This window comes from Muscardinus avellanarius (assembly GCF_963383645.1).
Source record: "Muscardinus avellanarius genome assembly, chromosome: 19".
NCBI classification, from domain to species: domain Eukaryota; kingdom Metazoa; phylum Chordata; class Mammalia; order Rodentia; family Gliridae; genus Muscardinus; species Muscardinus avellanarius.
The window spans coordinates 34,302,417-34,324,846 of NC_137805.1; the positions used below are offsets into that span (position 1 = coordinate 34,302,417).

Consider the following 22,430-nt stretch of genomic DNA (forward strand, 5'->3'; position numbering starts at 1 on the left):
ACAAGAATGATCTCTCGTACCTTCTTGTGAGTCATAAACTCAAGAGCAGCATAGCCAGGTGGGTCGGGTCTCGGAAGGTCCAGATGTTGCCAGAGCTGCGGTCATGTGAATCCCCGGGGCTGTAGGCTCCACTTCCAAGATGGCGCACTCACGTGCCTGGCTGTTGGCAAGAGGGCTCGGTTCCTTACCTCGTGGACGTAGCTAGGGCGAACGGAGTGTCCTCAAGACAGGTCACCTGGCCTCTCCCAGAGCTGATCCAGAAGAGCCAGGTGGACGCTGCAGTGCCTGTTAGGACCTAGCTCTGGAAGTCACACCCTCTCCCTTCCACAGTATCTTAGGTAACACGGGTCAGCCCTCGTCATTGCAAGAGTCGACTGCACGCAGGGGCAGAACCAGGAGGCAGACTCCTTGGGGACGTTCTTTCTTTCTTTCTTTCTTTCTTTCTTTCTTTCTTTCTTTCTTTCTTTCTTTCTTCTTTCTTTCTTCTTTCTTTCTTTCTTCTTTCTTTCTTTCTTTCTTCTTTCTTTCTTTCTTCCTTTCTTTCTTCTTTCTTTCTCTCTTTTTCTTTCTCTCCTTCTCTTTCTTTCTTTCTTTCTTTCTTTCTTTCTTTCATTTTGGTACTGGGATTGATCCCAAAGGCATTCTACCTCCAAGCCTTTGTGTGTGTTTGTGTGTGTGGTACTGGGGATGGAACCCAGGGGCCTTCTACCTCTGAGCTACACCTCCAGACTGAAGCCTTTTTTGTGAGTCTGGAAGAGGATTCTGTGTCTCAAGGAGACCACAGCCCCAGCCAACAGCTTGAATACAGCTTTGGAAGACGCTGAGCAGAAGACCAGCTAAGCTGTGCTTGGACTCTAGCGAAACTCTGGAACAATAAATATGTGTTACTGTAACCTGATACTTTTGTGCAATTAGTTATGCAACACAGAAAACTAATACAAGAAGGTCACCCACCTTCTCTGACCACTGCCTCCCCATCTGTTAAATGTGCACCACCACACCGGGCCTTTGTGCATTCTTTCTTTCTTTCTTTCTTTCTTTCTTTCTTTCTTTCTTTCTTTCTTTTTTTTTGGTGGTACTGGGGTTCCTGGAAGCCCTTCTACCTCCGGGCTACACTCCCAGACCTTTTTTTTTTTTTTTTAATTGAAACAGGGTCTCTTACGCCAGCGCGGCTGGCTTCGAACCTGCGGGGTCCTCCTGTCTCCGCCTCCCAAGCGCGGGGATGACCAGCGTGCCCACCGCGCCCGGCCTTTTGTGCATCATTTTTGCAAGCGTGAGGTGCTTACTGTGGGCCGGGCCCTTTGGAAGGGGCATTATGTAGATTATTTTATTCTGCATGACACCTTATGAATCAAGTACTATTATCCCCATTTATAGATAAGGGAACGAAGGCACAGAGAGGTCAAGTAATTATTTTTTTATGCTACCAGGGATTGAATCCAGGGGTACTTACCTACTCTTAACTTTTTTTTTTTTTTTTTTTTTTTGGTGGTACTGGGGGTGGAACTCAGGGGCTTTCTACCTCCGGGCTATACTCCCAGACCTATTTTATATTTTATTTGGAAACAGGGTCTCACTAAGTTGCTGAGTCTCACTAAGTAGCTGAGGCTGGCTTCGAACCCGCGCGATCCTCCTGTCTCAGCCTCCGGAACGCTGGGATGACAAGCGTGCGCCACCACGCCAGCCCTAACTCTTTACTTTGAAACAGGGTCTCACTAAGTAGTAGCTGAGGGTGGTCGTGAACCTGCGATCTTCCTGTCTCAGCCTCCCAGGTACTGGGATTACAAGCATGTGCCACCATGCCCAGCTGAGGTTAAGTAATTTTAACTTGGCAAACAAACATACAGCTTTTTTTTTTTTTTTTTTTTTTTTTTTTTTGGTGGTGCTGTGGATTGAACCCAGAGGCATTTTACCTCGGAGCCGTAATTTTTTTTTTCTTTTTTTTAGTGCTGGAGATTAAACTCAGGAGAGTCCTACCTCTGAGCCCTATTTTTATTTTTTTAATTTGAAACAGGGTCTCACTGGGTTGCTGAGAGTCTCACTACGTTGTTGAGGCTGTCCTCGAACCTGTGATCCTCCTGTCTCAGCCTCCTAAGTACTGAGATTACAAGCCTAATTTTTATTTTTTAGTTTGAAACAGGGTCTCAGTAAGTTGTGGAGGGCCTCACTAAATTGCTGGGACTGGCCGAGAACTTGTGATCTTCCTGTCTCAGCCTCCCGAGCACTGAGATTGCAAGTGTGCACCACCATGCCCGGCTGCACACAAAGCTTTGATTTCAAGATGGCTGCCAACTAAAAGCCACCATTAGATCCACATTCTTGTTACTGGGGATGGAACCCAGGAGCCTGGGAACATTCTATCTCCAAGATACACTCCGAGCCCTTACCTTTTCGTTTTGAAGCAGGGTCTTGCTAGGCTTGAGTGTCCCACTAAGCTCCTGAGGTTAGTCTACATCTTTTTATCTCACCTAAGTACTGGGATTCCAGGTGTGCACCAACACCTGGCTGCGTTCCCTCACTTTAAAGTGACACCTCTGAAAATAAATGCAGGTTAGAAGTATGGAGAGAAATGCAAATACAGATATATATGTATAAAGGCAAGCAGTGAATGTGCTGGGACAAAACCAGCCACGCCCTGAACACTCCTCTGCAGGGCAAGGTACTAATGGTCTGCTTTAGACATCGACCAGAGGCAGAAAGAAGGCTCTCTTGTGTTTGTGTTTGTTTGTTTTTGTTTTTGCGGGTCTGGGGATGGAACCCAGGGGCATTTGACCTCCGAGCCACACCCCCTGCCCTATTTTTTATTCTTTATTTTGAAACCGGGTCTCACTGCGTTGCAGAGGGCCTCACTAAGTAGCTGAGGCTGTCCGCGAACCGCGATCCTCCAGGTCTCAGCCTCCCGAATGCTGGGATTGCAAGCGTGCGCCACCACGCCCGGCAAAGAAGGCTCTCTTGACTGGACAAGGGGTCAGGGATGAGCTGGTGAGACAGGCCCTTCCCCAATATTCATTAACTAGGGCAATTTCATAAAGAACTTGGTCCCAGGCTCTACCTTCCCTAAAACTTTGCTGCCCCCTGCCCCAAGCAGCCAGCTATGGCAGGTATTCACCACCTTACCCACTGGAAACATTGTGGCCCGGCCGGGTGGAACACACCTGTAATCCCAGCATTTGGGAGGTAATCCCAAATAATCCCAGGTGCGAGGACAGCCTCAGCAATTTAGCAAGACTCTCAGCGACCTACAAGACACTGTTTCAAAGCAAATAAATAAGCCGGGCGTGGTGGCGCACACTTGTAATCCCAGCATTCGGGAGGCTGAGACCGGAGGATCGCGGTTCGCGGACAGCCTCAGCTACTTAGTGAGGTCCTCTGCAGCTCAGTGAGACCCTGTTTCAAAATAAAGAATAAAAAAAAAGTGGGCAGGGGCTGTAGCTCGGAGGTCAAATGCCTCTGGGTTCCATCCCCAGGCCTGCCAAAATAAATAAATAAATAAATAAATAAATAAAGAGCTGGGGGTGTAGCTCGGAGGTGGAATGCCCTTGAGTTCGACACACACACACACAACACACAAAATACACAATTATTGTATCATCACTACCCTGCCTCTGTTCATTAGGGTGTATATCAGAGCCAAGTCTGATCAGAGAGAGAGAAAGAGAGAGAGACAGACAGACAGACAGACAGAGAGAGAAAGAGAGAGAGAGAATGTGTGTGTGTGTGTGTGTGTGTGTGTGTGTGTATGTGTGTTCACAGATGGACGCACATACTACTCTCGGGGATGTCACTTGGCAAAGCCTTGTAATACTGGTTTCACTTCCCATAAAGCCACGTCCACGGCCTCTTCACGGTCCCTGCCCTCAGCAGGCCACATCCTCCCTAGAAAGGAAGATGTCTGAGAATCTGAGCATCGTACCTGGGGTCTTTGCTGAGTTTGCGTTGAGGGCAGGCAGCAAAGCAAGGCAAACGCTAATAGAAGCTATGTTGTGGCACCGAGTAAGGAACCCTCTTGCCTGCGGCAGGTAAAAAATAAGATGTGGACTGTGCCAATGACTTGGGTAATCAGGCTGAGGCTATTTCCCAGCCAGGGGCTGAAGGTGCTGCCCATTTCTTCTTGCTGTTCACAGTCCAGGAGTCCAGGAGGAGAGAGAGACAGAAGCGACAGTTCTCCAGTGAGAGCTGCCCCCGGGGCACAGCTGGCGGAGTCTGGGGACATGTGTAGTTGTCAGAGCCGGGGAGGCTGCTGCTGGCATCTAGTTGGCAAAGGCCAGGGATGCCAAACACCCGCCGTGCCCAGGAGAGCCCCTCTCAAGCCCCAGCCTGAGGCACACCCAGCAAAAGAGCCGTCCTGCCCAAGATGTCACTAGTGCTGCGCCTGGGAAACTGAGAGCGAAAGGAAAGACTGCTAAACGTGCGAGACCTCATGGCTTAGAGGATGCCTGGCCTCTAGCAAATGATGGTACAGTGAAGAAATGGCTTCCTCGAAAAGCGCAAATTCGGGGCTCTGCAGGGAAACGCTGTTCCAAGTATTAATTTAATTTTTTAGTACTGGGGATTGAACCTAGGGACATTCTACTTCCACGTTACACCCTCAGCCCTATTTTTTTATTATTTAATTTAAAACAGAGTCACACTAAGTTGCAGAGGGCCTCACTGAGTAGCTGAGGCTGGTCGCGACCCTGCGATCCTCTTGTCTCAGCCTCCCAAGTACTGGGATTACAAGTGTTCGCCACCACGCCCGGCTCCAAACATGAAACCGAGAATATGATTGTTAGTTTTTTGGGGGAGGGGACACTGGGGATTAAACCGAGAGGCATTCTACCTCTGAGTTACATCCCCAGCTCTGTTTTCTTTCTTTTTTGGAAATAGGGTCTTGCTAAGCTGCTGAGGCCCTCACTAAATTGCTGAGGCTGGCTGTGAACTTGCAACCCTCCTGTCTCAGCCTCCCAAGCACTGGGATTACAGGCATGCACCACCACGCCTGGCTCTAATTTTTTTAGGGTCTTGCTAAATCGCTGAAGCTGATCTCAAATCTAAGATCCTCCTGTCTCAGCTTTCCAAAAACCGAGATTACAGGCATGCTCAGAGGTAGAAGGCTTGTGGGCACTGTGAGGTCATGAGGTCTGATCGTGAGGCCTGGCCGGAGGAGGCCGAGATCAAAGAACTCCAGGAAAGGCAGGGTGGGGGAAAGTAATGAAAAACCCCTCTAGCCATCCTCCTGCCCCCAGCCCCATACATCTGCCTGTTCTGCCCAGTGTCAGGCCCGCCAATCAGAGAAAAACACCCAACTGCTTTGCTCTTCTACCCATCCTAACGCCTCATAAAAAGCCCCTCGTCTGTAAAGAAGCCGGCTCCTGACACTCGCAGACTCTCTCCCCAGGTCAGTTGCCTCCTCCCAGGTTTTATTCCAGAATAAAATGTATTCCTGCTGTCCAGCTGCACTGTCTCCATATTTCCTGACAGTGGGTTCAATCCCCAGTACCACAGTACATGCATACATACATACATATATATGTGCATACATACATGAGCACATACATAGAATTATTGTGCCATCACCCCCCTGCCTGGGTGAGGGGGGTCTAGATGGGAGCCGAGTCTGGCCAGGGGCCTTGTATCTTGGGTGTGCCTTCAAGAATGGTATCTGGCCAAGCATTGTTCTCTGGGTTTCACTTCCCATAAAGCCCCGGCGTCCCCGCCTTGTCGCCTGCAATGGTCCATGCCCTCAGCAGTCCACATCCTCCCCAGGGAGGAAGATGTCTAAGAATCATAGCCACACTAGAGTTCTCTTCGTAGAAAACTTAATGAACGGAAGCAAAAGAAAGCTAGAAACCCTATGAGCAGGGCTTACACTGGAAGACCGTTTTGCTAACGGAGGCAGCATGAGAGCCGGTAAACTGGAGGCTCTAGAGCAGAGACTTTGGTCTTTTCCACACTAGCCGCCCTGTCCCCCAACCACTGCTCCCCGCAACACACATCTACCTCCTCTGCGGCGTGGGAGAATGGGAGTCACGAGAGCTCAGGGCCAGGAGTGCAGGGTCCACGTCCCTGGTCAGCCCTGCCAGACGCATGCTGTGCCCTTGGCCTCTCTCTTTGGGCCTCTGTTTCCCCATCTATAAAAAGGGGAAGGACGTGGATGGAACCCAGGGGTCCTACACCTCCAAGCTATACCCCCAGCTCTATTTTTTTTTTGAAACAGGGTCTCACTGAGTTGCAAAGGGCCTCCACTAAGTAGCTGAGACTGCCCACGAACAGGGATCCTCCTGTCTCAGCCTCCCAAATGCTGGATTACAAGCGTGCACCACCACGCCCAGCTCCACCCCAGCCCTTTTTATTTTTTGTTTTGAAACAGGATCTTGCTAGGTCACTGAGAATTCTTCTATGTGGCTGAGGATGTCCTCCAAACCTGTGACTCTCCTGTCTCAGCTTCCTAAGTACTGGGATTACAGGCGTGTACCGCCTGTACACTCTGCTCCCAGCCCTATTTTCTATTTTGAAACAGGATCTTACTAACTTGCTGAGGTCTCACTAGGTCACCGAGGCTGGCTGTAAATCTGTGGACCTCCTGTCTCGGCCTCCTAAGTACTGAGATTACAGGTGTGCGTCACGGCATCTGGCTTTGGATAGCTACTTTTTATAGCTAGGTAGCTGATTCTATCAGGAAGAAGACTCAGTCCATAAACGAAGCTTAAAGTGTTTGGAAATTCCTTGGAAGTATATAGAAGTATGCGTAGAAATTCCCAAAGGATCCCAAGAACATAAAAATTAAGGTTATCTCTAAGAACTCCAACAGCTTTTAACTACGTCAATGAAAACTCGCTACTAGAGTGGGGAACAGCGCCACCTTGTGGTTCTATTTTGCATCTGCAAAGTAGATGCAACTGTGGTATGCCCTCTGGGACACGTAGAGATAAAAGCTCCTTTCCACACAAAGCTCAGAGTCTAGAGGGGACAATAGGCATGTACATAAAGACCTTTGATCCAAAGTAGGAGGTGACATGGTGGAACACGGGCCTGGAGCCAGGGCTGGCTTTCATGGAAGCGCGGCCTGTGCTGGGAAAAGCTCTGCACTCGCCGGGCGTGGTGGCGCGCGTTTGTCATCCCAGCATTTGGGAGGCTGAGACAGGAGGATCGCGGTTCACCGACAGCCTCAACTACTTAGTGAGGCCCTTTGCAACTCAGTGAGACCCTGTTTCAAAATAAGAATAAAAAAATAGGGCTGGGGGTGTAGCTCGGAGGTCGAATGCCCCTGGGTTCCATTCCCAGTACTGAAAAAAAAAAAAAAAATCTCTGTACTAGACTCCATCATCTCTGTCTGTCTTAGAATTTTTTAGACAAGGAGCCCTGAATTTTCATTTTGCACTCAGCTATAACAAATGATGTAGGTGGTTCTACCCAGGGCAGTTGGGAAGGCAGGACCATAGTGGAGGGAAAGTGAGGAGACAGAAGATCTGGTGCTGAGAAGGGAGTGTGACTTCTGATGGTTCAGGCAGGTACAAGGAGCCCCAAGGCCACGCCCAGAAGCTGGCACTGGGAAGACGGGCCAGGGATGGAGCTCTGGGGTCAGACTTCCAAGAGGGACTTAGAAGGAACCAAGACTTACAAAGCTCCTCCAGAGAAGTAAAGAATGAGACAGAGGGGAGTGGATGGCCCTGGGCTTTCTGGCCAATCTAAGGTCTTGGCTGCCGAGGCTCCTGCCTTGTAGGGGGGAGGAGGGCGTTCTTGAAGACTGGGCAGGACGGCCTGTGAGCCGGCTCCAGAGTGCTGTGCTATGGAAGCCCACATAGCTTCTTTCCTGCTTTGACACCACTGTGGCATGGTGACACTGGCCCTCCGGGTGCTGGAGGAGTCCTTCTCCACATGTCCCCTGCATTCCTCCACCAGGATTACCCCGGGGGGCCTCAGGGGATTTGAGCCAGTCTCTCTTTGGCCCCTTAGTAGTGGATTTGCTGATGGCCCGATGGAAGAACTCAGCTGAGACTCTAGGGGTTGAGATAAAGAAATAAAACAGAGAGAGGGGGGGGGAGGGATGGAGAAAGCGCGTGCCCATCGGGAAATATGAGCTGCTTCTTTTTCATGGGATTTTCCCCGTTCTGGGGGAGTAGTTTTTACAGGAAATGAGGTCTTCCTTATGAGGTCAAGAAAGGGCACAGGGGTCAGAGCCCAGAACCCACATATCAGACCAGTTCTCCCTGTCAGACACCACAGGGGCTGGCACGTAGCTGGCGCCCATGATGTCTGCATCTGCAGTTCCCACAGGCCAGCCCAGGCTCCTGTGTTTGTTTATTTTTTCTTTCCTGCAAAGCACAGATGAGGCAGTGTGGGCAGCTGATCAGGGATGGGCAGTGATTCAGTCCATGGACCTCACTGCCCAGGTATCCTGAGCGTTTTCCCTGGGTTATCCTGGAAAATCTTTGTTCTTTATGTGTGTGTGGGTTTTTTTTTTTTTTTCAGTACTGGGGATTAAACCCAGTGGCATACTACCTCTGAGCTACACCCCATCTCTATTTTTTTTTCTTTATTTGGAAACAAGAGTCTCACTAAATCGTGGAGGACTTCGCTAAGTAGCTGAGACTGGCCGTGAACCTGCGATGCTCCTAAGTACTGGGATTACACCTGGCTCAAAGTTGTGTTCTGAAGAGGTCCAGTGTTTGCCTCTGAGCCTGGAACACATTCTTTTTCTTTTTAGTATGAGGGGTTGAGCCCAGATCTTGTGCATGGTTGGTGAGAACTCTGCCAGTGAGCTCCATCCTCAACCCTTTTTAATTTTTTTTAATTTTTTGGTGGTACTAGGGTTCCTGGAAACCCTTCTACCTCTGGGGTACACTCCCAGACATACATATATATATATATATATATATATATATATATATATATATATATATATATATATATTTGGAAACAGGGTCTCTTAAGCCAGTGAGGCTGGCTTCAAACCTGCGCGATCCTCCTGACTCTGCCTCCCAAGCGCGGGGATTACAAGCATGTGCCACCATGCCCGGCAACCCTTTTTATCTTTTATTTTGAGACAGTGTCTCACTAAGTTGAGGCTGGCCAGGAACTTGCGATCCTCCTGCCTCAGACTCCAGATCTGCTGGGATTACAGGCATGCACTCTTGCTTGGCATGTGGGAATCGCTAGTAAAGGTGCCAGAGCTGAAAGGTGGCCCTCAGAGCAGGACAGGGACTCAGGGAGGCCCACTGACCCTAAATAAAAAAGGTAGGCTCTCTGCTCCATCAGACCTTGCGTTCCTAGGGGGTTAGTTCTAGTACAGCAGAGGAATTTCTGATCCTCAGGACTGTGGGGAAAGTGATTGGGGAGGCAGTGAAGATGGCAAAGCCTGCCCACTGTCCCAGACTCCTGCCTGCATGGACAAAGGCAGGCAAGGCCACAATGCCCGGCTCCAGCCCTGGGGGCAGGGAGGGGCAGACCCTGGGCTCCCTGCAGGACCACTGCTCGGTGAGACCTAGGGCTCAGAGGAACTTGGCACCCAGGCCAGATCTGGTACTCCAGGCAGAGCCAGAGCTCAAGGGCACACTGGCCATGCTCAGGAGTCTTGGCACACAGGATCTGCAAAACTATGCGTCCTCTCTTTGAGTGGGGACACAGATGCCTGGAGGGCAAATACCTAGGCTTGGCTCCTCCTCAGAGTGTGTGAAACGGGGTTGAGGGATACGGGAGAGCTAGAGGAGGATGGAGGACAAGGACACACAGATCTGCAGACGAAGATACTGAGGCAGAGAGGACAGATGCAAAATGAGAAGAGAGCCGGGCATGGGGCGCACGCTTGTAATCCCCCACCTGGGAGGCTGAGATGGGAGGATCGCAGGTTCCCAGCCAGCCTCAGCAACATAGTGAGACCCTGCTTCAAAATAAAGAATAAAAAAAACAGAGCTGGGTCCGGGCGTGGTGGCGCACGCTTGTAATCCCGCACTTGGGAGGCAGAGACAGGAGGATTGTGCAGGTTCGGAGCCAGCCTCGCTGGTTTAGGAGACCCTGTTTCCAAATAAAAAAATATTAAAAAATAGGTCCGGAGATAGAAGGGTTTCCAGGAACCCCAGTACCACCACCACCAAAAAAAGAGAAGAGACAGAGACCAAGACAGGGAGAACCACACACATAATGCAAAAAAAAAAAACGGCTCAGATTGTCTTCTCTAAGGACTGGCAAGTGACTCACAGAAGATTGGGTTTCCATGGTGAGAGAGCTTTCTGGCCCTGTGGCTGTGTGTGTGTGTGTGTGTGTGTGTGTGTGTGAGAGAGAGAGAGAGAGAGAGAGAGAGAGAGAGAGAGAGAGAGAGGGAGAGAGAGGTGGAGAGAGAGACTGGGGAGTGAACCCTGGAGGGGTCAACTTCTGAGCTACTTTCCCAGTCTTTTTTTTTTTTTTTTTTTTTGGTGGTACTGGGAATGGAACCAAAGGGCCTTCTACATCCAATCTAGACCTCCAGACCTATTATATATATATATATATATTTTTTTTTTAATTTTTTATTTTTTTTATTTTTTGCAGTACTGAGGATGAAACCTAGGGGCATTCTATCTTCAAGCTACACCCTCAGCTCTATTTTTTATTCTTTATTTTGAAACAGGGTCTCACTGTATTGCAAAGAGCTTCACTAAGTAGCTGAGGCTGTCCCTGAAGGGCAATCCTCCTGTCTCAGCCTCCCAAATGCTGGGATTACAAGCATGCGCCACCACATCTGGCTCTATTTTATATTTTATTTGGAAACAGGGTCTCACTGAGTAATAGGGTCACCTCGCTAAGCTGCTGTGGCCGGCTTCAAACCTGCAATCCTACTGTCTGTCTCAGTCTCCCAAGTACTGGGATTACAGGCTCCCGGCTTTATTTATTTATTTATTTATTTATTTATTTATTTTTGTGGTACTGAGGGTGGAACCCAGGGGCTTTCTACCTCCATGCTATACTCCCAGATCTATTTTCTTTTTATTTGAAAATAGGGTCTCACTAAGTTGCTGAGAGCCTAAGTAGCTGGGGCTGGCTTCAAACCTGTGCGATCCCCCTGTCTCGGCCTCCCAAGCGCGGGGATTATAAGCATGCGCCACCACGCCCGGCTTACTTTTGTATTTTGAAACAGGGTTCTCGCTAAATTGCCGAGGGCCCCCCTGAGTTGCTGAGGCTGGCCTCGAACCTGTGATCCTGCTGTCTCAGCTCCTCCCCCTCTCGCTCCCCAGTACTGGGATTACACGTGTGCATCACCACTCCCAGCCGCCTCCTGCCCTTTCACAGCAAAGGGCTTGAGCCCCACCGGGCCTGGGCGTGGGCCCCGGCGGACCCCAGTGGCGCCTAGGTCTGGATGAAGAGGTGGAAGTTGGTGCGTGTGAACTCATGGTGGATACTCTCCAGCAGCTCGTCGGCGTTGGCAGCGGGCTCCGGGGCGCGGGCTGGACCGGGCCTGGCGCTGTATTCGGGGGTGTAGGTGAAGGAGAAGGCGCTGGGGTAGTAGAGCCCATCGGCGCGCACCAGGCTCACGGGCACCGTGATGGGCGTGCGCAGACAGCGCCAGTCTTTGCTGAAGGCGGCCACGTCGGGCACCACGCACATCAGGGACCTCGGGCTTCTGGCGGTGGGACTTGGGGGTTAGGGCCGCCGAGATGCTGGTGATGATACGCACCCTCCAGCCCCTGCGGCCCGGGGCCCCGGGGGGCCGCCTGCCCACCCCATACCTGTACATGGTTTCTGCCTCCACCGCCCCGAACCACACCTTGAGCCCGGCGTGGAAGCTCTCTCCGTGCAACTCCAGCGTGGCCACGTCGCCCCCGCCGCTCAGCTGGGGGAGGGTGCGACCAGCTGGGTGGGGAAGCAGGACCGAGCCGGCTGCCTCCCCCGCCAGCGCCCCCCCAGCGCCGGCTCACCTCCAGGGTGCTGACCAGGGGCACCGGGGTGACCGGCTCCCGCGTGACAGCCAGGCTGGTGCAGAAAGAGAACTCCACCGACTCGGTGCCGATGATGGTCCAGCAAGAGCTGTCGTTGAGCAGCGCCCTGTTGGGCTCCTTGGGGCAGAGAGAGGCCTGGAAGCAGACCCGAGGGAGGGTGCTGGAGTGCCCGGGAGTGGGTGGGACGCTGGGGCCCCGCCCGCAGGCCCAGCTGGGCTCTGCGGCTCACCTGTCCCCGGAGCTTGAACTAGGATAGGATGCCTGAGTTCTCTCACTTAGAAGTAAACAACCTCCTTGGGCCATTCTCCCCTCTCCTCATACCACCCCCGCCTGCCTTCCTTTCTTTCTTTCTTTCTTTCTTTCTTTCTTTCTTTCTTTCTTTCTTTCTTTCTTTCTTTCTTTCTTTCTTTCTTTTCTTTCTCTTTGCAGTACTGGAGATTGAACCCAGGGTCATTCTACCTCTGAGCTACATCCCCATTCCTATTTATTATTATTATTCTATTTTTTTTTTTGTGGTACTGGGGGTGGAACCCAGAGGCTTTCTACCTCCGGGCTAGACTCCCAGACCTTATTTTATTTGGAAACAAGGTCTCACTAAGTTGCTGGAAGCCTCACTGAGTAGCTGAGGCTGGCTTCGAACCTGTGCGATCCTCCTGTTTCAGCCTCCCAGGTGCGGGGATTACAAGCGTGCGCCACCACGCCCGGCTATTATTCTATTATTATTATTATTAATTTCTTTTTGCGGGTCTGGGGATGGAACCTAGGGGCATTCTACCTCTGAGCTACACCCCCTGCCCTATTTTTTATTCTTTATTTTGAAACCGGGTCTCACTGAGTTGCAGAGGGCCTCACTCAGTAGCTGAGGCTGTCTGCGAACTGCGATCCTCCGGTCTCAGCCTCCAGAATGCTGGGATTGCAAGCGTGTGCCACCACGGCCCGGCTTATTATTATTCATTTGAAACAGGGTATCACTAAATTGCAGAGGGCCTCACTAAGCTGCCGAGGCTGGCCACAAACCTGCTGTCCTCCTGTCTCAGCCTCCCAAGTACTGGGATTACAGGCCGACCCCATCACACACAGCTATCTGGACCTATTTTCTTAGGATTCTAGAATTTAAATTTTGCCGTTGTGCGATTCCGTGTCCTGATATCCTACAATTTTAATAATCTTTGGGAAGGAATATTGCTCAGTAATATCCTACAATTTTAATAATCTTTGGGAAGGAATATTGCTCAGTAATATCCTACAATTTTAATAATATTTGGGAAGGAATATTGCTCAGTCATAATACTTGTTTTCTACACATTCTGTTCCTGACGATCTATGATAATATTCTCTTGGGAGTAATATTGCCGAGTAACTCCTATTTTCCTCACTCTCTGATTCTGTATTAATATTCTATAATTCTCTCTGTTCAACTATACTCAGTACGATCACCTCTTATGATTTTTATTTACATACAATCTTATGATTTTTACCTACAATTTTATATTCTGTCATTCCATGATTCTAATAGTGTGTGTGTGTGTGTGTGTGTGTGTGTGTGTAGTGCTGGGGATGAAAGCCAAGAGCATTCTACCTTTGAGTTAGATCCCCATTCCTATTTCAGTTTTTATTTGGAAGCAGGATCTCACTAAGTTGCTGAGAGCCTCGCTAAGTTGCCGAGGTTGGCTTTGAACCTGCAATCCACCTGTCTCAGCCCCCCCCCCCCCGAGTACTGAGGTTACAGGCATGCACCACCACATCTGGCTGATTCTCATATTCTTTGGGAAGGGGTATTGCTCAACAGTAGTAGTTATTAGTTTATTAGTTCTTCTTAGTTATTATTTATTAGTTATTACTTCTTCTCTGACTCTGACTTAAGAGTCTAGGATTCTGGCCCTCCATAGGAGGTCATATACTTAGTAGCGGTCGCCAGCCTGCCGGTGGCCGTCCATCTGTGGCTCTCTGAAATCTCTGTTCCTAGGAAGCCTGATGCTGATGTCCCAGGCTCACCTGGAATTGCACCACCTTCTCTGTGGCAAGGCATAAGTAGGTGCCGCTGTCTCCGGGAGGGCCACCTGGAAACTGGAAGGCACACTTGTGCAGCTGAGAGATGGGCTCGTCTACATCCAGGAGGGCACACTGTTTGGCTACTTTGCGAATAATCTGCAAATACAAGCATGTTTGAAAGAGTGGTCGCAAAGGGCCTGGGCAGCCAGCATTCCCAGAGTGAGATTAGGTGTCTATGCCTTGGGGCCTCAGCCCCCAGCCCTGCCCATGTGGGCCACACCCTCTGCATGGCTCTGGGGGGTCCCCTCCAGGTATGCCCTCCTTCCTCATACCAGGGGGGGGAGTGTGATGCCGGTCACGGTGCAGACCAGCTGCACCAGGGAGCCGTAGCGGACGTAGCTCTCTCGAGGCGGGAAGTCCCCTGTGGAACGGTGCTCATCAGCTGGTGGGGGGGACAAAGGAAAGAACGAGGGCTTCAGGGGCCCCACGCTTCTGCTCCAAACCCTGCCTCCTCACCTCTGGCCTTGTGGGAAAGGTGGACTGTCGGGGAAGCAGCTAAGGCGGCAGGTTCTAATCCCGGGGAGGTCACCTGTGCCCATCCTCCCCATGCCTGCCCCCCCACCCCTGCCCCAGGCAGTCACTCAGATGATAAGAAAGGAAAGAAAGGGCTTGGACATTGGGCTCAGAGTCTCTTGGGTCAGGGACGACTCCCTGGGACCGTGGGCAAGTCTTTTGTTCCTGGGAATTGGGCATACAGAGCCAAGTTGGGGTGAAGCCTAACATGGAGTGGCCAGCCCCCCGCATCTGCCGGTGTGATTACCCAGGTGGAGGGTGAAGGCGGCCCACTGTCTTGCGCTGGCCACGAAGGCCCCGTCCTCCACTGAGAGGTAGCGGGTGGACACTGTCTGGGAGCGCAGGCGATTGAAGAGGGAGACCTTTGAGCCCGGGGATATGCACACTGTGGAGGGAGTGGGGTCAGCGCCCCGGCCTGGCTTGGGGCCTTGGAATGGCCACTCAGTCTCCCATCCATCCTCCGTCTCCTGAGTCTGCCTAGCTAACATGCCCAGCGGCCTGGGCACACTGGGCACCCGCATCTTACAGCTCTTTCTCTAGTGCCCTCCGTGGGCCTCCTTCTGAATCTTTGCCCGCTCCTTGGGCCACCTGGGCACACCTCAAGAACCTTATCAAGCCAGGTGCGGTGGTGCACGCCTGTAATCCCAGTACCCGGAGACTGAGAGGGGAGGCTCACGTATTCCAGGTCAGCCTCAGCAACTCAGTGAGACCCTGCTTCTAAATTAAACAGAAAAAAAAAAAAAAAAAAAAAAAAAAACACCGTCAAGTCACTGAGGGCCTATTTTGCAGCAGGCATCGTACTGGGCACTGGGTACCAAAGTGTGGACTGGGCCCAGCTATTGCTCTGGAAGAGTTCACAGTGTCAAGATGGGAATATAAAATGCCAGTATACGCGCTTGGGAGGCTGAGACAGGAGGATCGCGCAGGTTTGAAGCCAGCCTCAGCTACTTAGTTAGGCTCTCAGCAACTTAGTGAGACCATTTCCAAATGAAATATAAAATAGGTCTAGGAGTATAGCCCAGAGGTAGAAAGCCCCTGGGTTCCACCCCCACTACCACCAAAAATAAATAAATAAATAAATAATAAAAAATAAATAAAAACAAAATGCCAGTATAGCAAGGGCGTAGTTGAGGAGCCCTGTGGAGGAGGTTACACTCAGCTGGTGCGTGAGGCTGGTAGGAATTGCACAGCGGACAGCTGTTCGAGCAAAGACCAAGTGGTTGAAATAGCAGCACAGTATTTATTTATTTATTTATTTATTTATTTATTTATTTTATTTTTGTGGTACTGGGGTTCCTGGAAGCCCTTCTACCTCCGGGCTATACTCCCAGACCTATTTTATATTTTTTTATTTGGAAACAAGGTCTCTTAAGCCAGCGAGGCTGGCTTTGAACCTGCGCGATCCTCCTGTTTCCGCCTCCCAAGTGCGGGGATTACAAGCATGTGCCACCACGCCTGGCCAGCACAGTATTTCTCCCCCTGTGTTCAAAGCCACAGTTTTACTTTCCCACTGGGCACTAACCACCTAGGGAGAAGGCATGAGGGTGGTCACTGCTGGACAGACTGGAGGTGCCCTTTATACTTAGTCTAAGCCCCTCACCATTAAATATCAGCTAGCATTTATTACGTGCCATGTACTTTTCTAAAATGTAAATGTGTGTGTGTGTGTGTGTGTGTGTGTGTGTGTGTGTGTGTGTGTGTGTGTTGCTAGGGATTGAATCCAGGGGCATTCTACCTCTGAGCTACACCTCCACCTCTATTTTATTTTTTATTTGGAAACAAGATCTCGCTAAATTGCGAAGGGCCTCACTAAGTAGCTGAGGCTGGCTGCAAATCTGCAATCCTACTGTCTCAACTTCCAAGTTATGAAATTACAAGCATGTGCCACCATGTCTGGCTTTTTCTAAATGTTTTATGTGTGATTCTCTCAATAACCCTCAGAGGTAGACAATAGTGTCCCCACTTAAGACAGCAACCTGCCCCTCCCAAGCAGTGGAGCAGAGGCAGCTGGGCGACAGAATTAACAATCTTGCATTGTATCTCCAAGCTACACCCCCAGCCCTTTTATATTATTATTATTATTATTATTATTATTATTATTATTAATTTTAATTTGAAACAAGGATTTCGCTAGGATGTTGAGAGTCTCACTACTCTGCGGAGTCTGGACTCAAACCTGCAATCCTGCTGGGCGTGGTGGCACACGCTTGTAATCCCCGCGCTTGGGAGGCTGAGACAGGAGGATCGCACAGGTTTGAAGCCAGCCTCAGCTACTTAGTGAGGCTTTCAGCAACTTAGTGAGACCGTTTCCAAATTTAAAAAAATATTAAAAAAAAAAAAGGTCTGGGAGTATAGCCCAGAGGTAGAAAGCCTCTGGGTTCCACCCCCAGTACCACAAAAAACAAACAAACAAACAAAAAAAACCCCTGTAATCCTGTCTCAGCCTCCCAAAGACTGGGATTACAGGCATGTGCCACCATGCTCCGCTCAGAATCAGCGATCTAAACCATGAAGCTGTACCACCACCCCTACTGGGCCCTCCCCTGACACCACAGGCAGCCAGAGCTCTCCTTGGACCTGGGACATCCCAGGGGGTGCTCCTTCCTCCTTCCTCTTTACTGGAGATTGAACCCAATGCTTCCTGCAAGCTAGGCAAGTGCTCTCTCCCTGAGCTACATCCCCAGTCATTCAATTCGCGTTTCCAGACCGGGTTTCGCTAAATTGCTCGGCCTGGCGTTGAACGTGACGTCCTTCTGCCTAGGCCTCCTCAGTAGCTGGAATTACAGGCGTGTCCCGCTGCACCCAGCTCCATACATATTTTTACCTGATTTCCATTGCCATTTTATTGCCATTCCCTCCCCCCCACTCCCGCCCCGTGCTGGGATCACACCCAGGGCCTCGCTCATGTAAGAACACACTCTACCTTTGATCTACACCCCAAGCCCCTCTTTATCGTCACTTTTAATCTGCCCCTGGTTTGGCAGCTGCCAGCTGTTTGCTATGAGCCCCTAACCCCAACCCTCACTCCCATCCCACCCTCGAGTCTATCTGTCCCCTTTCCTGAGTTTTTGCTCCCCAATCCCTACGTGGAATCACAACCAATCACAACCAGTCACCAGGATCTCGCCCCTCTCTTGGCCCACGCTCCCCCTCTCTGTTGAGCAACTGGACTGGATAGCCCCTCCCTTCCCCGCCCCGCGCTCAGGCCCCGCCCACTCTCAGGTTCAGGCCCCGCCCATCTCAGGCCCCGCCCCACTCGCACACGTAGGCCCCGCCCATCCTCACGGGCAGGTCCCATCCCTCGCTTAGGCCCCGCCCCACCATCACACTCAAGTCCCGCCCATCCTGCCCTCAGCCCCCGCCCCGTGTTCAGGCCCCGCCCATCCTGCCCCCAGGCCTCGCCCCACCACCACACACAGGCCCCGCCCATCCCGCCCCAGGCCCCGACCTATCCTCGCACTCAGGCCCCGCCCCATCCTCGCACTCAGGTCCCGCCCATCCTGCCCTCAAGCCTCGCTCCGTGTTCAGGCCCCGCCCCATCCTCACACTCAGGCCCCGCCCCACCATCGCACTCAGGCCCCGCCCATCCTGCCCCCAGACCCCGCCCCACCACACACAGGCCCCGCCCATCCCGCCCCAGGCCCGCCCCATCCTCACACTCAGGCCCCGCCCCACCATCGCACTCAGGCCCCGCCCATCCCGCCCCAGACCCCGCCCCACCACACTCAGGCCCCGCCCCACCATCGCACTCAGGCCCCGCCCATCCTGCCCCCAGACCCCGCCCCATCCTCACACTCAGGCCCCGCCCCACCATCGCACTCAGGCCCCGCCCATCCCGCCCCAGGCCCGCCCCATCCTCACACTCAGGCCCCGCCCCACCATCGCACTCAGGCCCCGCCCATCCTGCCCCCAGACCCCGCCCCACCACACACAGGCCCCGCCCATCCCGCCCCAGGCCCGCCCCATCCTCGCACTCAGGCCCCGCCCATCCCGCCCCAGGCCCGCCCCATCCTCACACTCAGGCCCCGCCCATCCCGCCCCAGGCCCGCCCCATCCTCACTCAGGCCCCGCCCCACCATCGCACTCAGGCCCCGCCCATCCCGCCCCAGACCCCGCCCCACCACACTCAGGCCCCGCCCCGCGCTCGGGCCCCACGCACGGTCCGTGTTCTTCAGCGACTGCTTCTTCTGCGAGGGCTTGGAGATGACCTTGATGAGGCGGCTGTGGAAGGTGCCCAGCTCCCGGCCCCCGCGCAGCACCAGCCGCAGCACCAGGCGGAAGTGCTTCCTCTTGTCGGCGTCCGAGATGTACAGCGTCTTGGCACAGCCGAACTCCTAGGGCACAAGGGGTGCAGCTGCCTCATCCCAGCCGCCGCCAGCAGGGAACCAGCCGCCTGCAGGTAGTTATCTGCTGTCCGCCCCACGGACGGGAAGCTCCAGGAGACTGTTCTCGGCTCGCTCAAGCAGAGCCTCGACGTCCCGGCCTTCCTCCCGGCTTTGGGAGACACTAAAGGAGCCCTCCTCTTCCTCGGCAAGGGAGAGGCGGGTGGAAGCGGCATCCCACCCTTTCCTCGCGCTCCCACCCTGGAGTCCGGCTGCTCCTCGAAGTTCAGCTTCTGCGTCTCCGCCGCACTGCCGGATGCCCCGTCCAGTCCCATGTAGCCGCAGACGGTGGGCCCGGCCTCCCCGGCCTGGTGGGCTGAAAAGGGAGCAATGAAGGGCTCAGCGAAGACGCGACACGCTTAGCTCTCGCCGCCAGAGGGCGCAGCGAGACCGCGCCTGGGAACCTCCCCGCTCCCAGGCCAGGTCTCCCTACAGAAGTGGCCAGCAGGCGGCCTTTCAGGGGCCACCCTCACCTTGGCCCTGCACTGGCTTCACCCTCCAGCCAGGACCGGCGAGGTAGACACAGGGCGGGGGGCAGAAAAACCTGCGGAGACATGCGAGTCCTGGATCCGTATAGCCATCACCACTTGCCGGTCCTGTAAGCATCTCAGTGTAGCATAAACCCACGGAACCCGGGGTTCCTCCCACTTTCTCCCAAGGCTTCTCCATGCGCGAACCCCATTAATTTCCTAACTTTTTGTTTTTTTACAGCTCTCATTCAACCCATCAAAAGTCCTGTCTAAGCCAGGCTTGCTTGGTGGGGCCCACCTGTAATCCCAGTACTTGGGAGATTGAGACAGGAGGATCACAGGTTCAAGGCCAGGCTCAACAGTGGTTAAAGTCAGTGAGACCTTGTTTCAAAATAAAAAAGAAAATAGGGATGGGGCATAGCTCAGAGGTAGAATGCCTCTGGATTCAATCCCCAGTACCAAAATAAATAAATAAAATCCTGTTTACTCCACCTTCAAAATATATCCAGAATGGCCGGGTGCAATGGCACACGCTTGTCATCTCAGTACTTTGGAGGCTGTGACAGGAGGATCATAGGTTCGCGGCCAGCCTCAGCTACTTAGTGAGGTCCTCCACAACTTAGTGAGACCCTGTTTCAAAATAAAGAATAAGAAATAGGGCTGGGGGTGTAGCCTGGAGGTAGAATGCCCCTGGGTTTCATCCCTAGTACCACAAAACAAAACAAAACAAAAAAATCCAGACTATATTGGCTTCCTGGGGCCTCTACTTTAGTACTAATATTAATTTTTGCTTACTTTCCAACAGATCTCTCTGTTGTTCTCCCCATTCTACTTGTTCTTCACGCAGCAGCCAGAGGGCTTTTCAAAAAACAAAACAAAACAAAAAGCCATGAGTCAAGCTCAGCGTGGTGGCACACGCTTATAATCCCAGTACTTGGGAGGCTGACACAGAGGATTGCAGGTTTGAGACCAGCCTCAGCAACCTAGCCAGACCCTGTTTCATAATAAAAAATTAATAAGAAGGGGAGGGAACCAGGCGTGGTGGCGCACGCTTGTAATCCCCGCGCTTGGGAGGCAGAGGCTGCAGGATCGCGCAGGTTCAAAGCCAGCCACGCTGGCTTAAGAGACCTTGTTTCCAAATAAAGAGTATAAAATAGGTCTGGGAGTGTAGCCTGGAGGTAGAAGGGCTTCCAGGAACTTCAGTACCACCAATAAATAAATAAATAAATAAATAAATAAATAAATAAATAAATAAATAAAATAAGGGGAGGGGGCTGGAGGTACAGCTCAGAGGTAGAATGGCCCTGGCTTCAATCCCCAGTACCAAAAAGAAAACAAAAACAAACCAAGAAAACCCAAAGCAAACAAAACACGAGTCAAGTCACGGTAACTCCTCTTCCTGAAATCCTCCCTTGGCTTAAAATTTTGAACCCTCCCGTGACCAGCCCCTGCTCACCTCTCCAACTCCCTTCCCACTGCTCTCTTCCTCCTCGAATCCCAGCCACTCTGGCTCCTTCTGGCACCTTGAGCAGACCTCATCAGTGCAACCTCAGGGCCTCGGCGTTTTTGCTCCCTCTCCCTGCAGCCCGCTCCCCCCTCGGTTTCCTCACGTCTGGCCCCAGGAACATTCGAGTCTCTCCCTTGATCTCGCAGGCTAAAGTGTCTCCTGCCCCCAGTTGCCATCACAGTGCCCTCTTTTATTTTCCTAGCTTTCATCGCAAGGTGGAAACGTCTTGCTTACTGACTTGTGTGGATTCGCTGTCTTTCTCTGATTGGGACCCTATCAGTCTTGTTCTCTCTATTCCCAGTGCCCGGTGGTGCCCACCGAGACTGGCACATGCTATGCGCTCAGCAAGTGACAATACGAACACGTAGCGGCTGATGAGGGAAGGGGGTGGGAGAGTCATGGGAGCTGCTGCTACGGACCAAGGGACAGGAGGACTGCAGCTAAGAGCTCACGTCTGAGTCCCAAGATCTCCCCCAGGCCTAGAGGACAGGAGGGCCGAGGGGTGCGTGGGGGGGCGGCCTGGGAGGGGCGGCCTAGGCACCTACCGCTTCTCGTTCCCGTAGGACTTCTGCGCCACCTTGGCATGCAGGATCCTCACCGTCTGCTCACACCGCTGCTGCTGCAGGTGCCTGCACGTGCCTTCCCTCAAGACGGCGGGGTGCTCTGGGGGTGACCTGGGAGTGGGCAGGCCAGCCGGCCCACAGCAGGGACAGTCAAGGGTTGGGGTGGCAAAGAGCCCAACGCTCAGGGACTGGGCCTGCTCCTAGAGGCCGGGGGCAAAGCAGAGGGGCTGGGTGCAAGTTGTGTGCTAAATGTATGGGCCTCGAGGTGCTAAATGAAGCCAGCATGGAGCCCACCGGGACCACCCAGGTGCCGCTGTGTGGGTATGGCTTCCTGCCGATTGCAGGCTGGGGCTTAGGGAGACAGAGTTGGGACACAAAGGCCCTACTTGTGCTGGCTCTGGGATGGAGACAGGGTATGTGGGTTTGGTAAAGCCTCCCCTCCCAAGAGAATGCCACGGGGAACAGTATTTGCTGGAACCCAGCCCGGAGGGCTCGCTCTCTCTGCCTCCTGTGAGCAGAAGCCTGCAATCCTGAAAAGGCCCCCCAGACTGCGGCCATCTGAGTCTTTCAGGGCCTGAAACCACAGCTGTCCTTCCTCCGCGGAGCAGGGGCCCGCTGCTGTGGGGGCTTGCCTTCCCTTGATTACAGGAATGGAGGCTGATTAAATGGGCCCTGCGGGGTGAGCCAGGTCAGAGCCTGGAGTTTGGATGGGTAAAGGCTGGGTGTGCCCTAAGCCAGCTCCACTGTAGGGTGCGTGTATGGTGTTAACGGAGTCCGTGGTGGGAAAGATTGTAGAATTGGCAGGCCGGGGCCCTAGGAGAACCGTGAGCCCCGAGGCTGGCCTTTTGAGACCTTGATCCTCTGGGCACAGCCTCTCTCTCCTTACTCCTGGAAGGGACAGCTGAGGGCAGGAGTCGGGCGCGCCCTGGGAAGCCGGGCCAGGCGTCGGCAGCCAGGGCAGCACCGCTCCGCCTCTTGGGGCGCTCCTCCGGGAAGGGCCTTCCAGTCTCCCAACGCATTCCGGCTGCCGACGGTCGCCGCCCGGTCTCCAG

At 52.7% G+C, this 22,430-nt stretch overlaps 1 protein-coding gene across 1 annotated transcript; it reads right to left on the reverse strand.

The window, feature by feature from the left end:
• Window positions 1-11,301: 11,301 nt before the first annotated feature.
• Window positions 11,302-22,397, reverse strand: RBPJL (recombination signal binding protein for immunoglobulin kappa J region like; the record flags this gene model as incomplete). Its single annotated transcript, XM_080716499.1, has 12 exons — window positions 11,302-11,575; window positions 11,682-11,785; window positions 11,871-12,026; window positions 13,887-14,039; window positions 14,216-14,325; window positions 14,704-14,841; window positions 18,616-18,790; window positions 19,039-19,154; window positions 19,312-19,434; window positions 21,134-21,186; window positions 21,361-21,478; window positions 22,265-22,397. 12 exons carry the CDS (start codon window positions 22,395-22,397, stop codon window positions 11,302-11,304), a joined length of 1,653 nt encoding a protein of 550 aa, XP_080572625.1.
• Window positions 22,398-22,430: the final 33 nt, after the last annotated feature.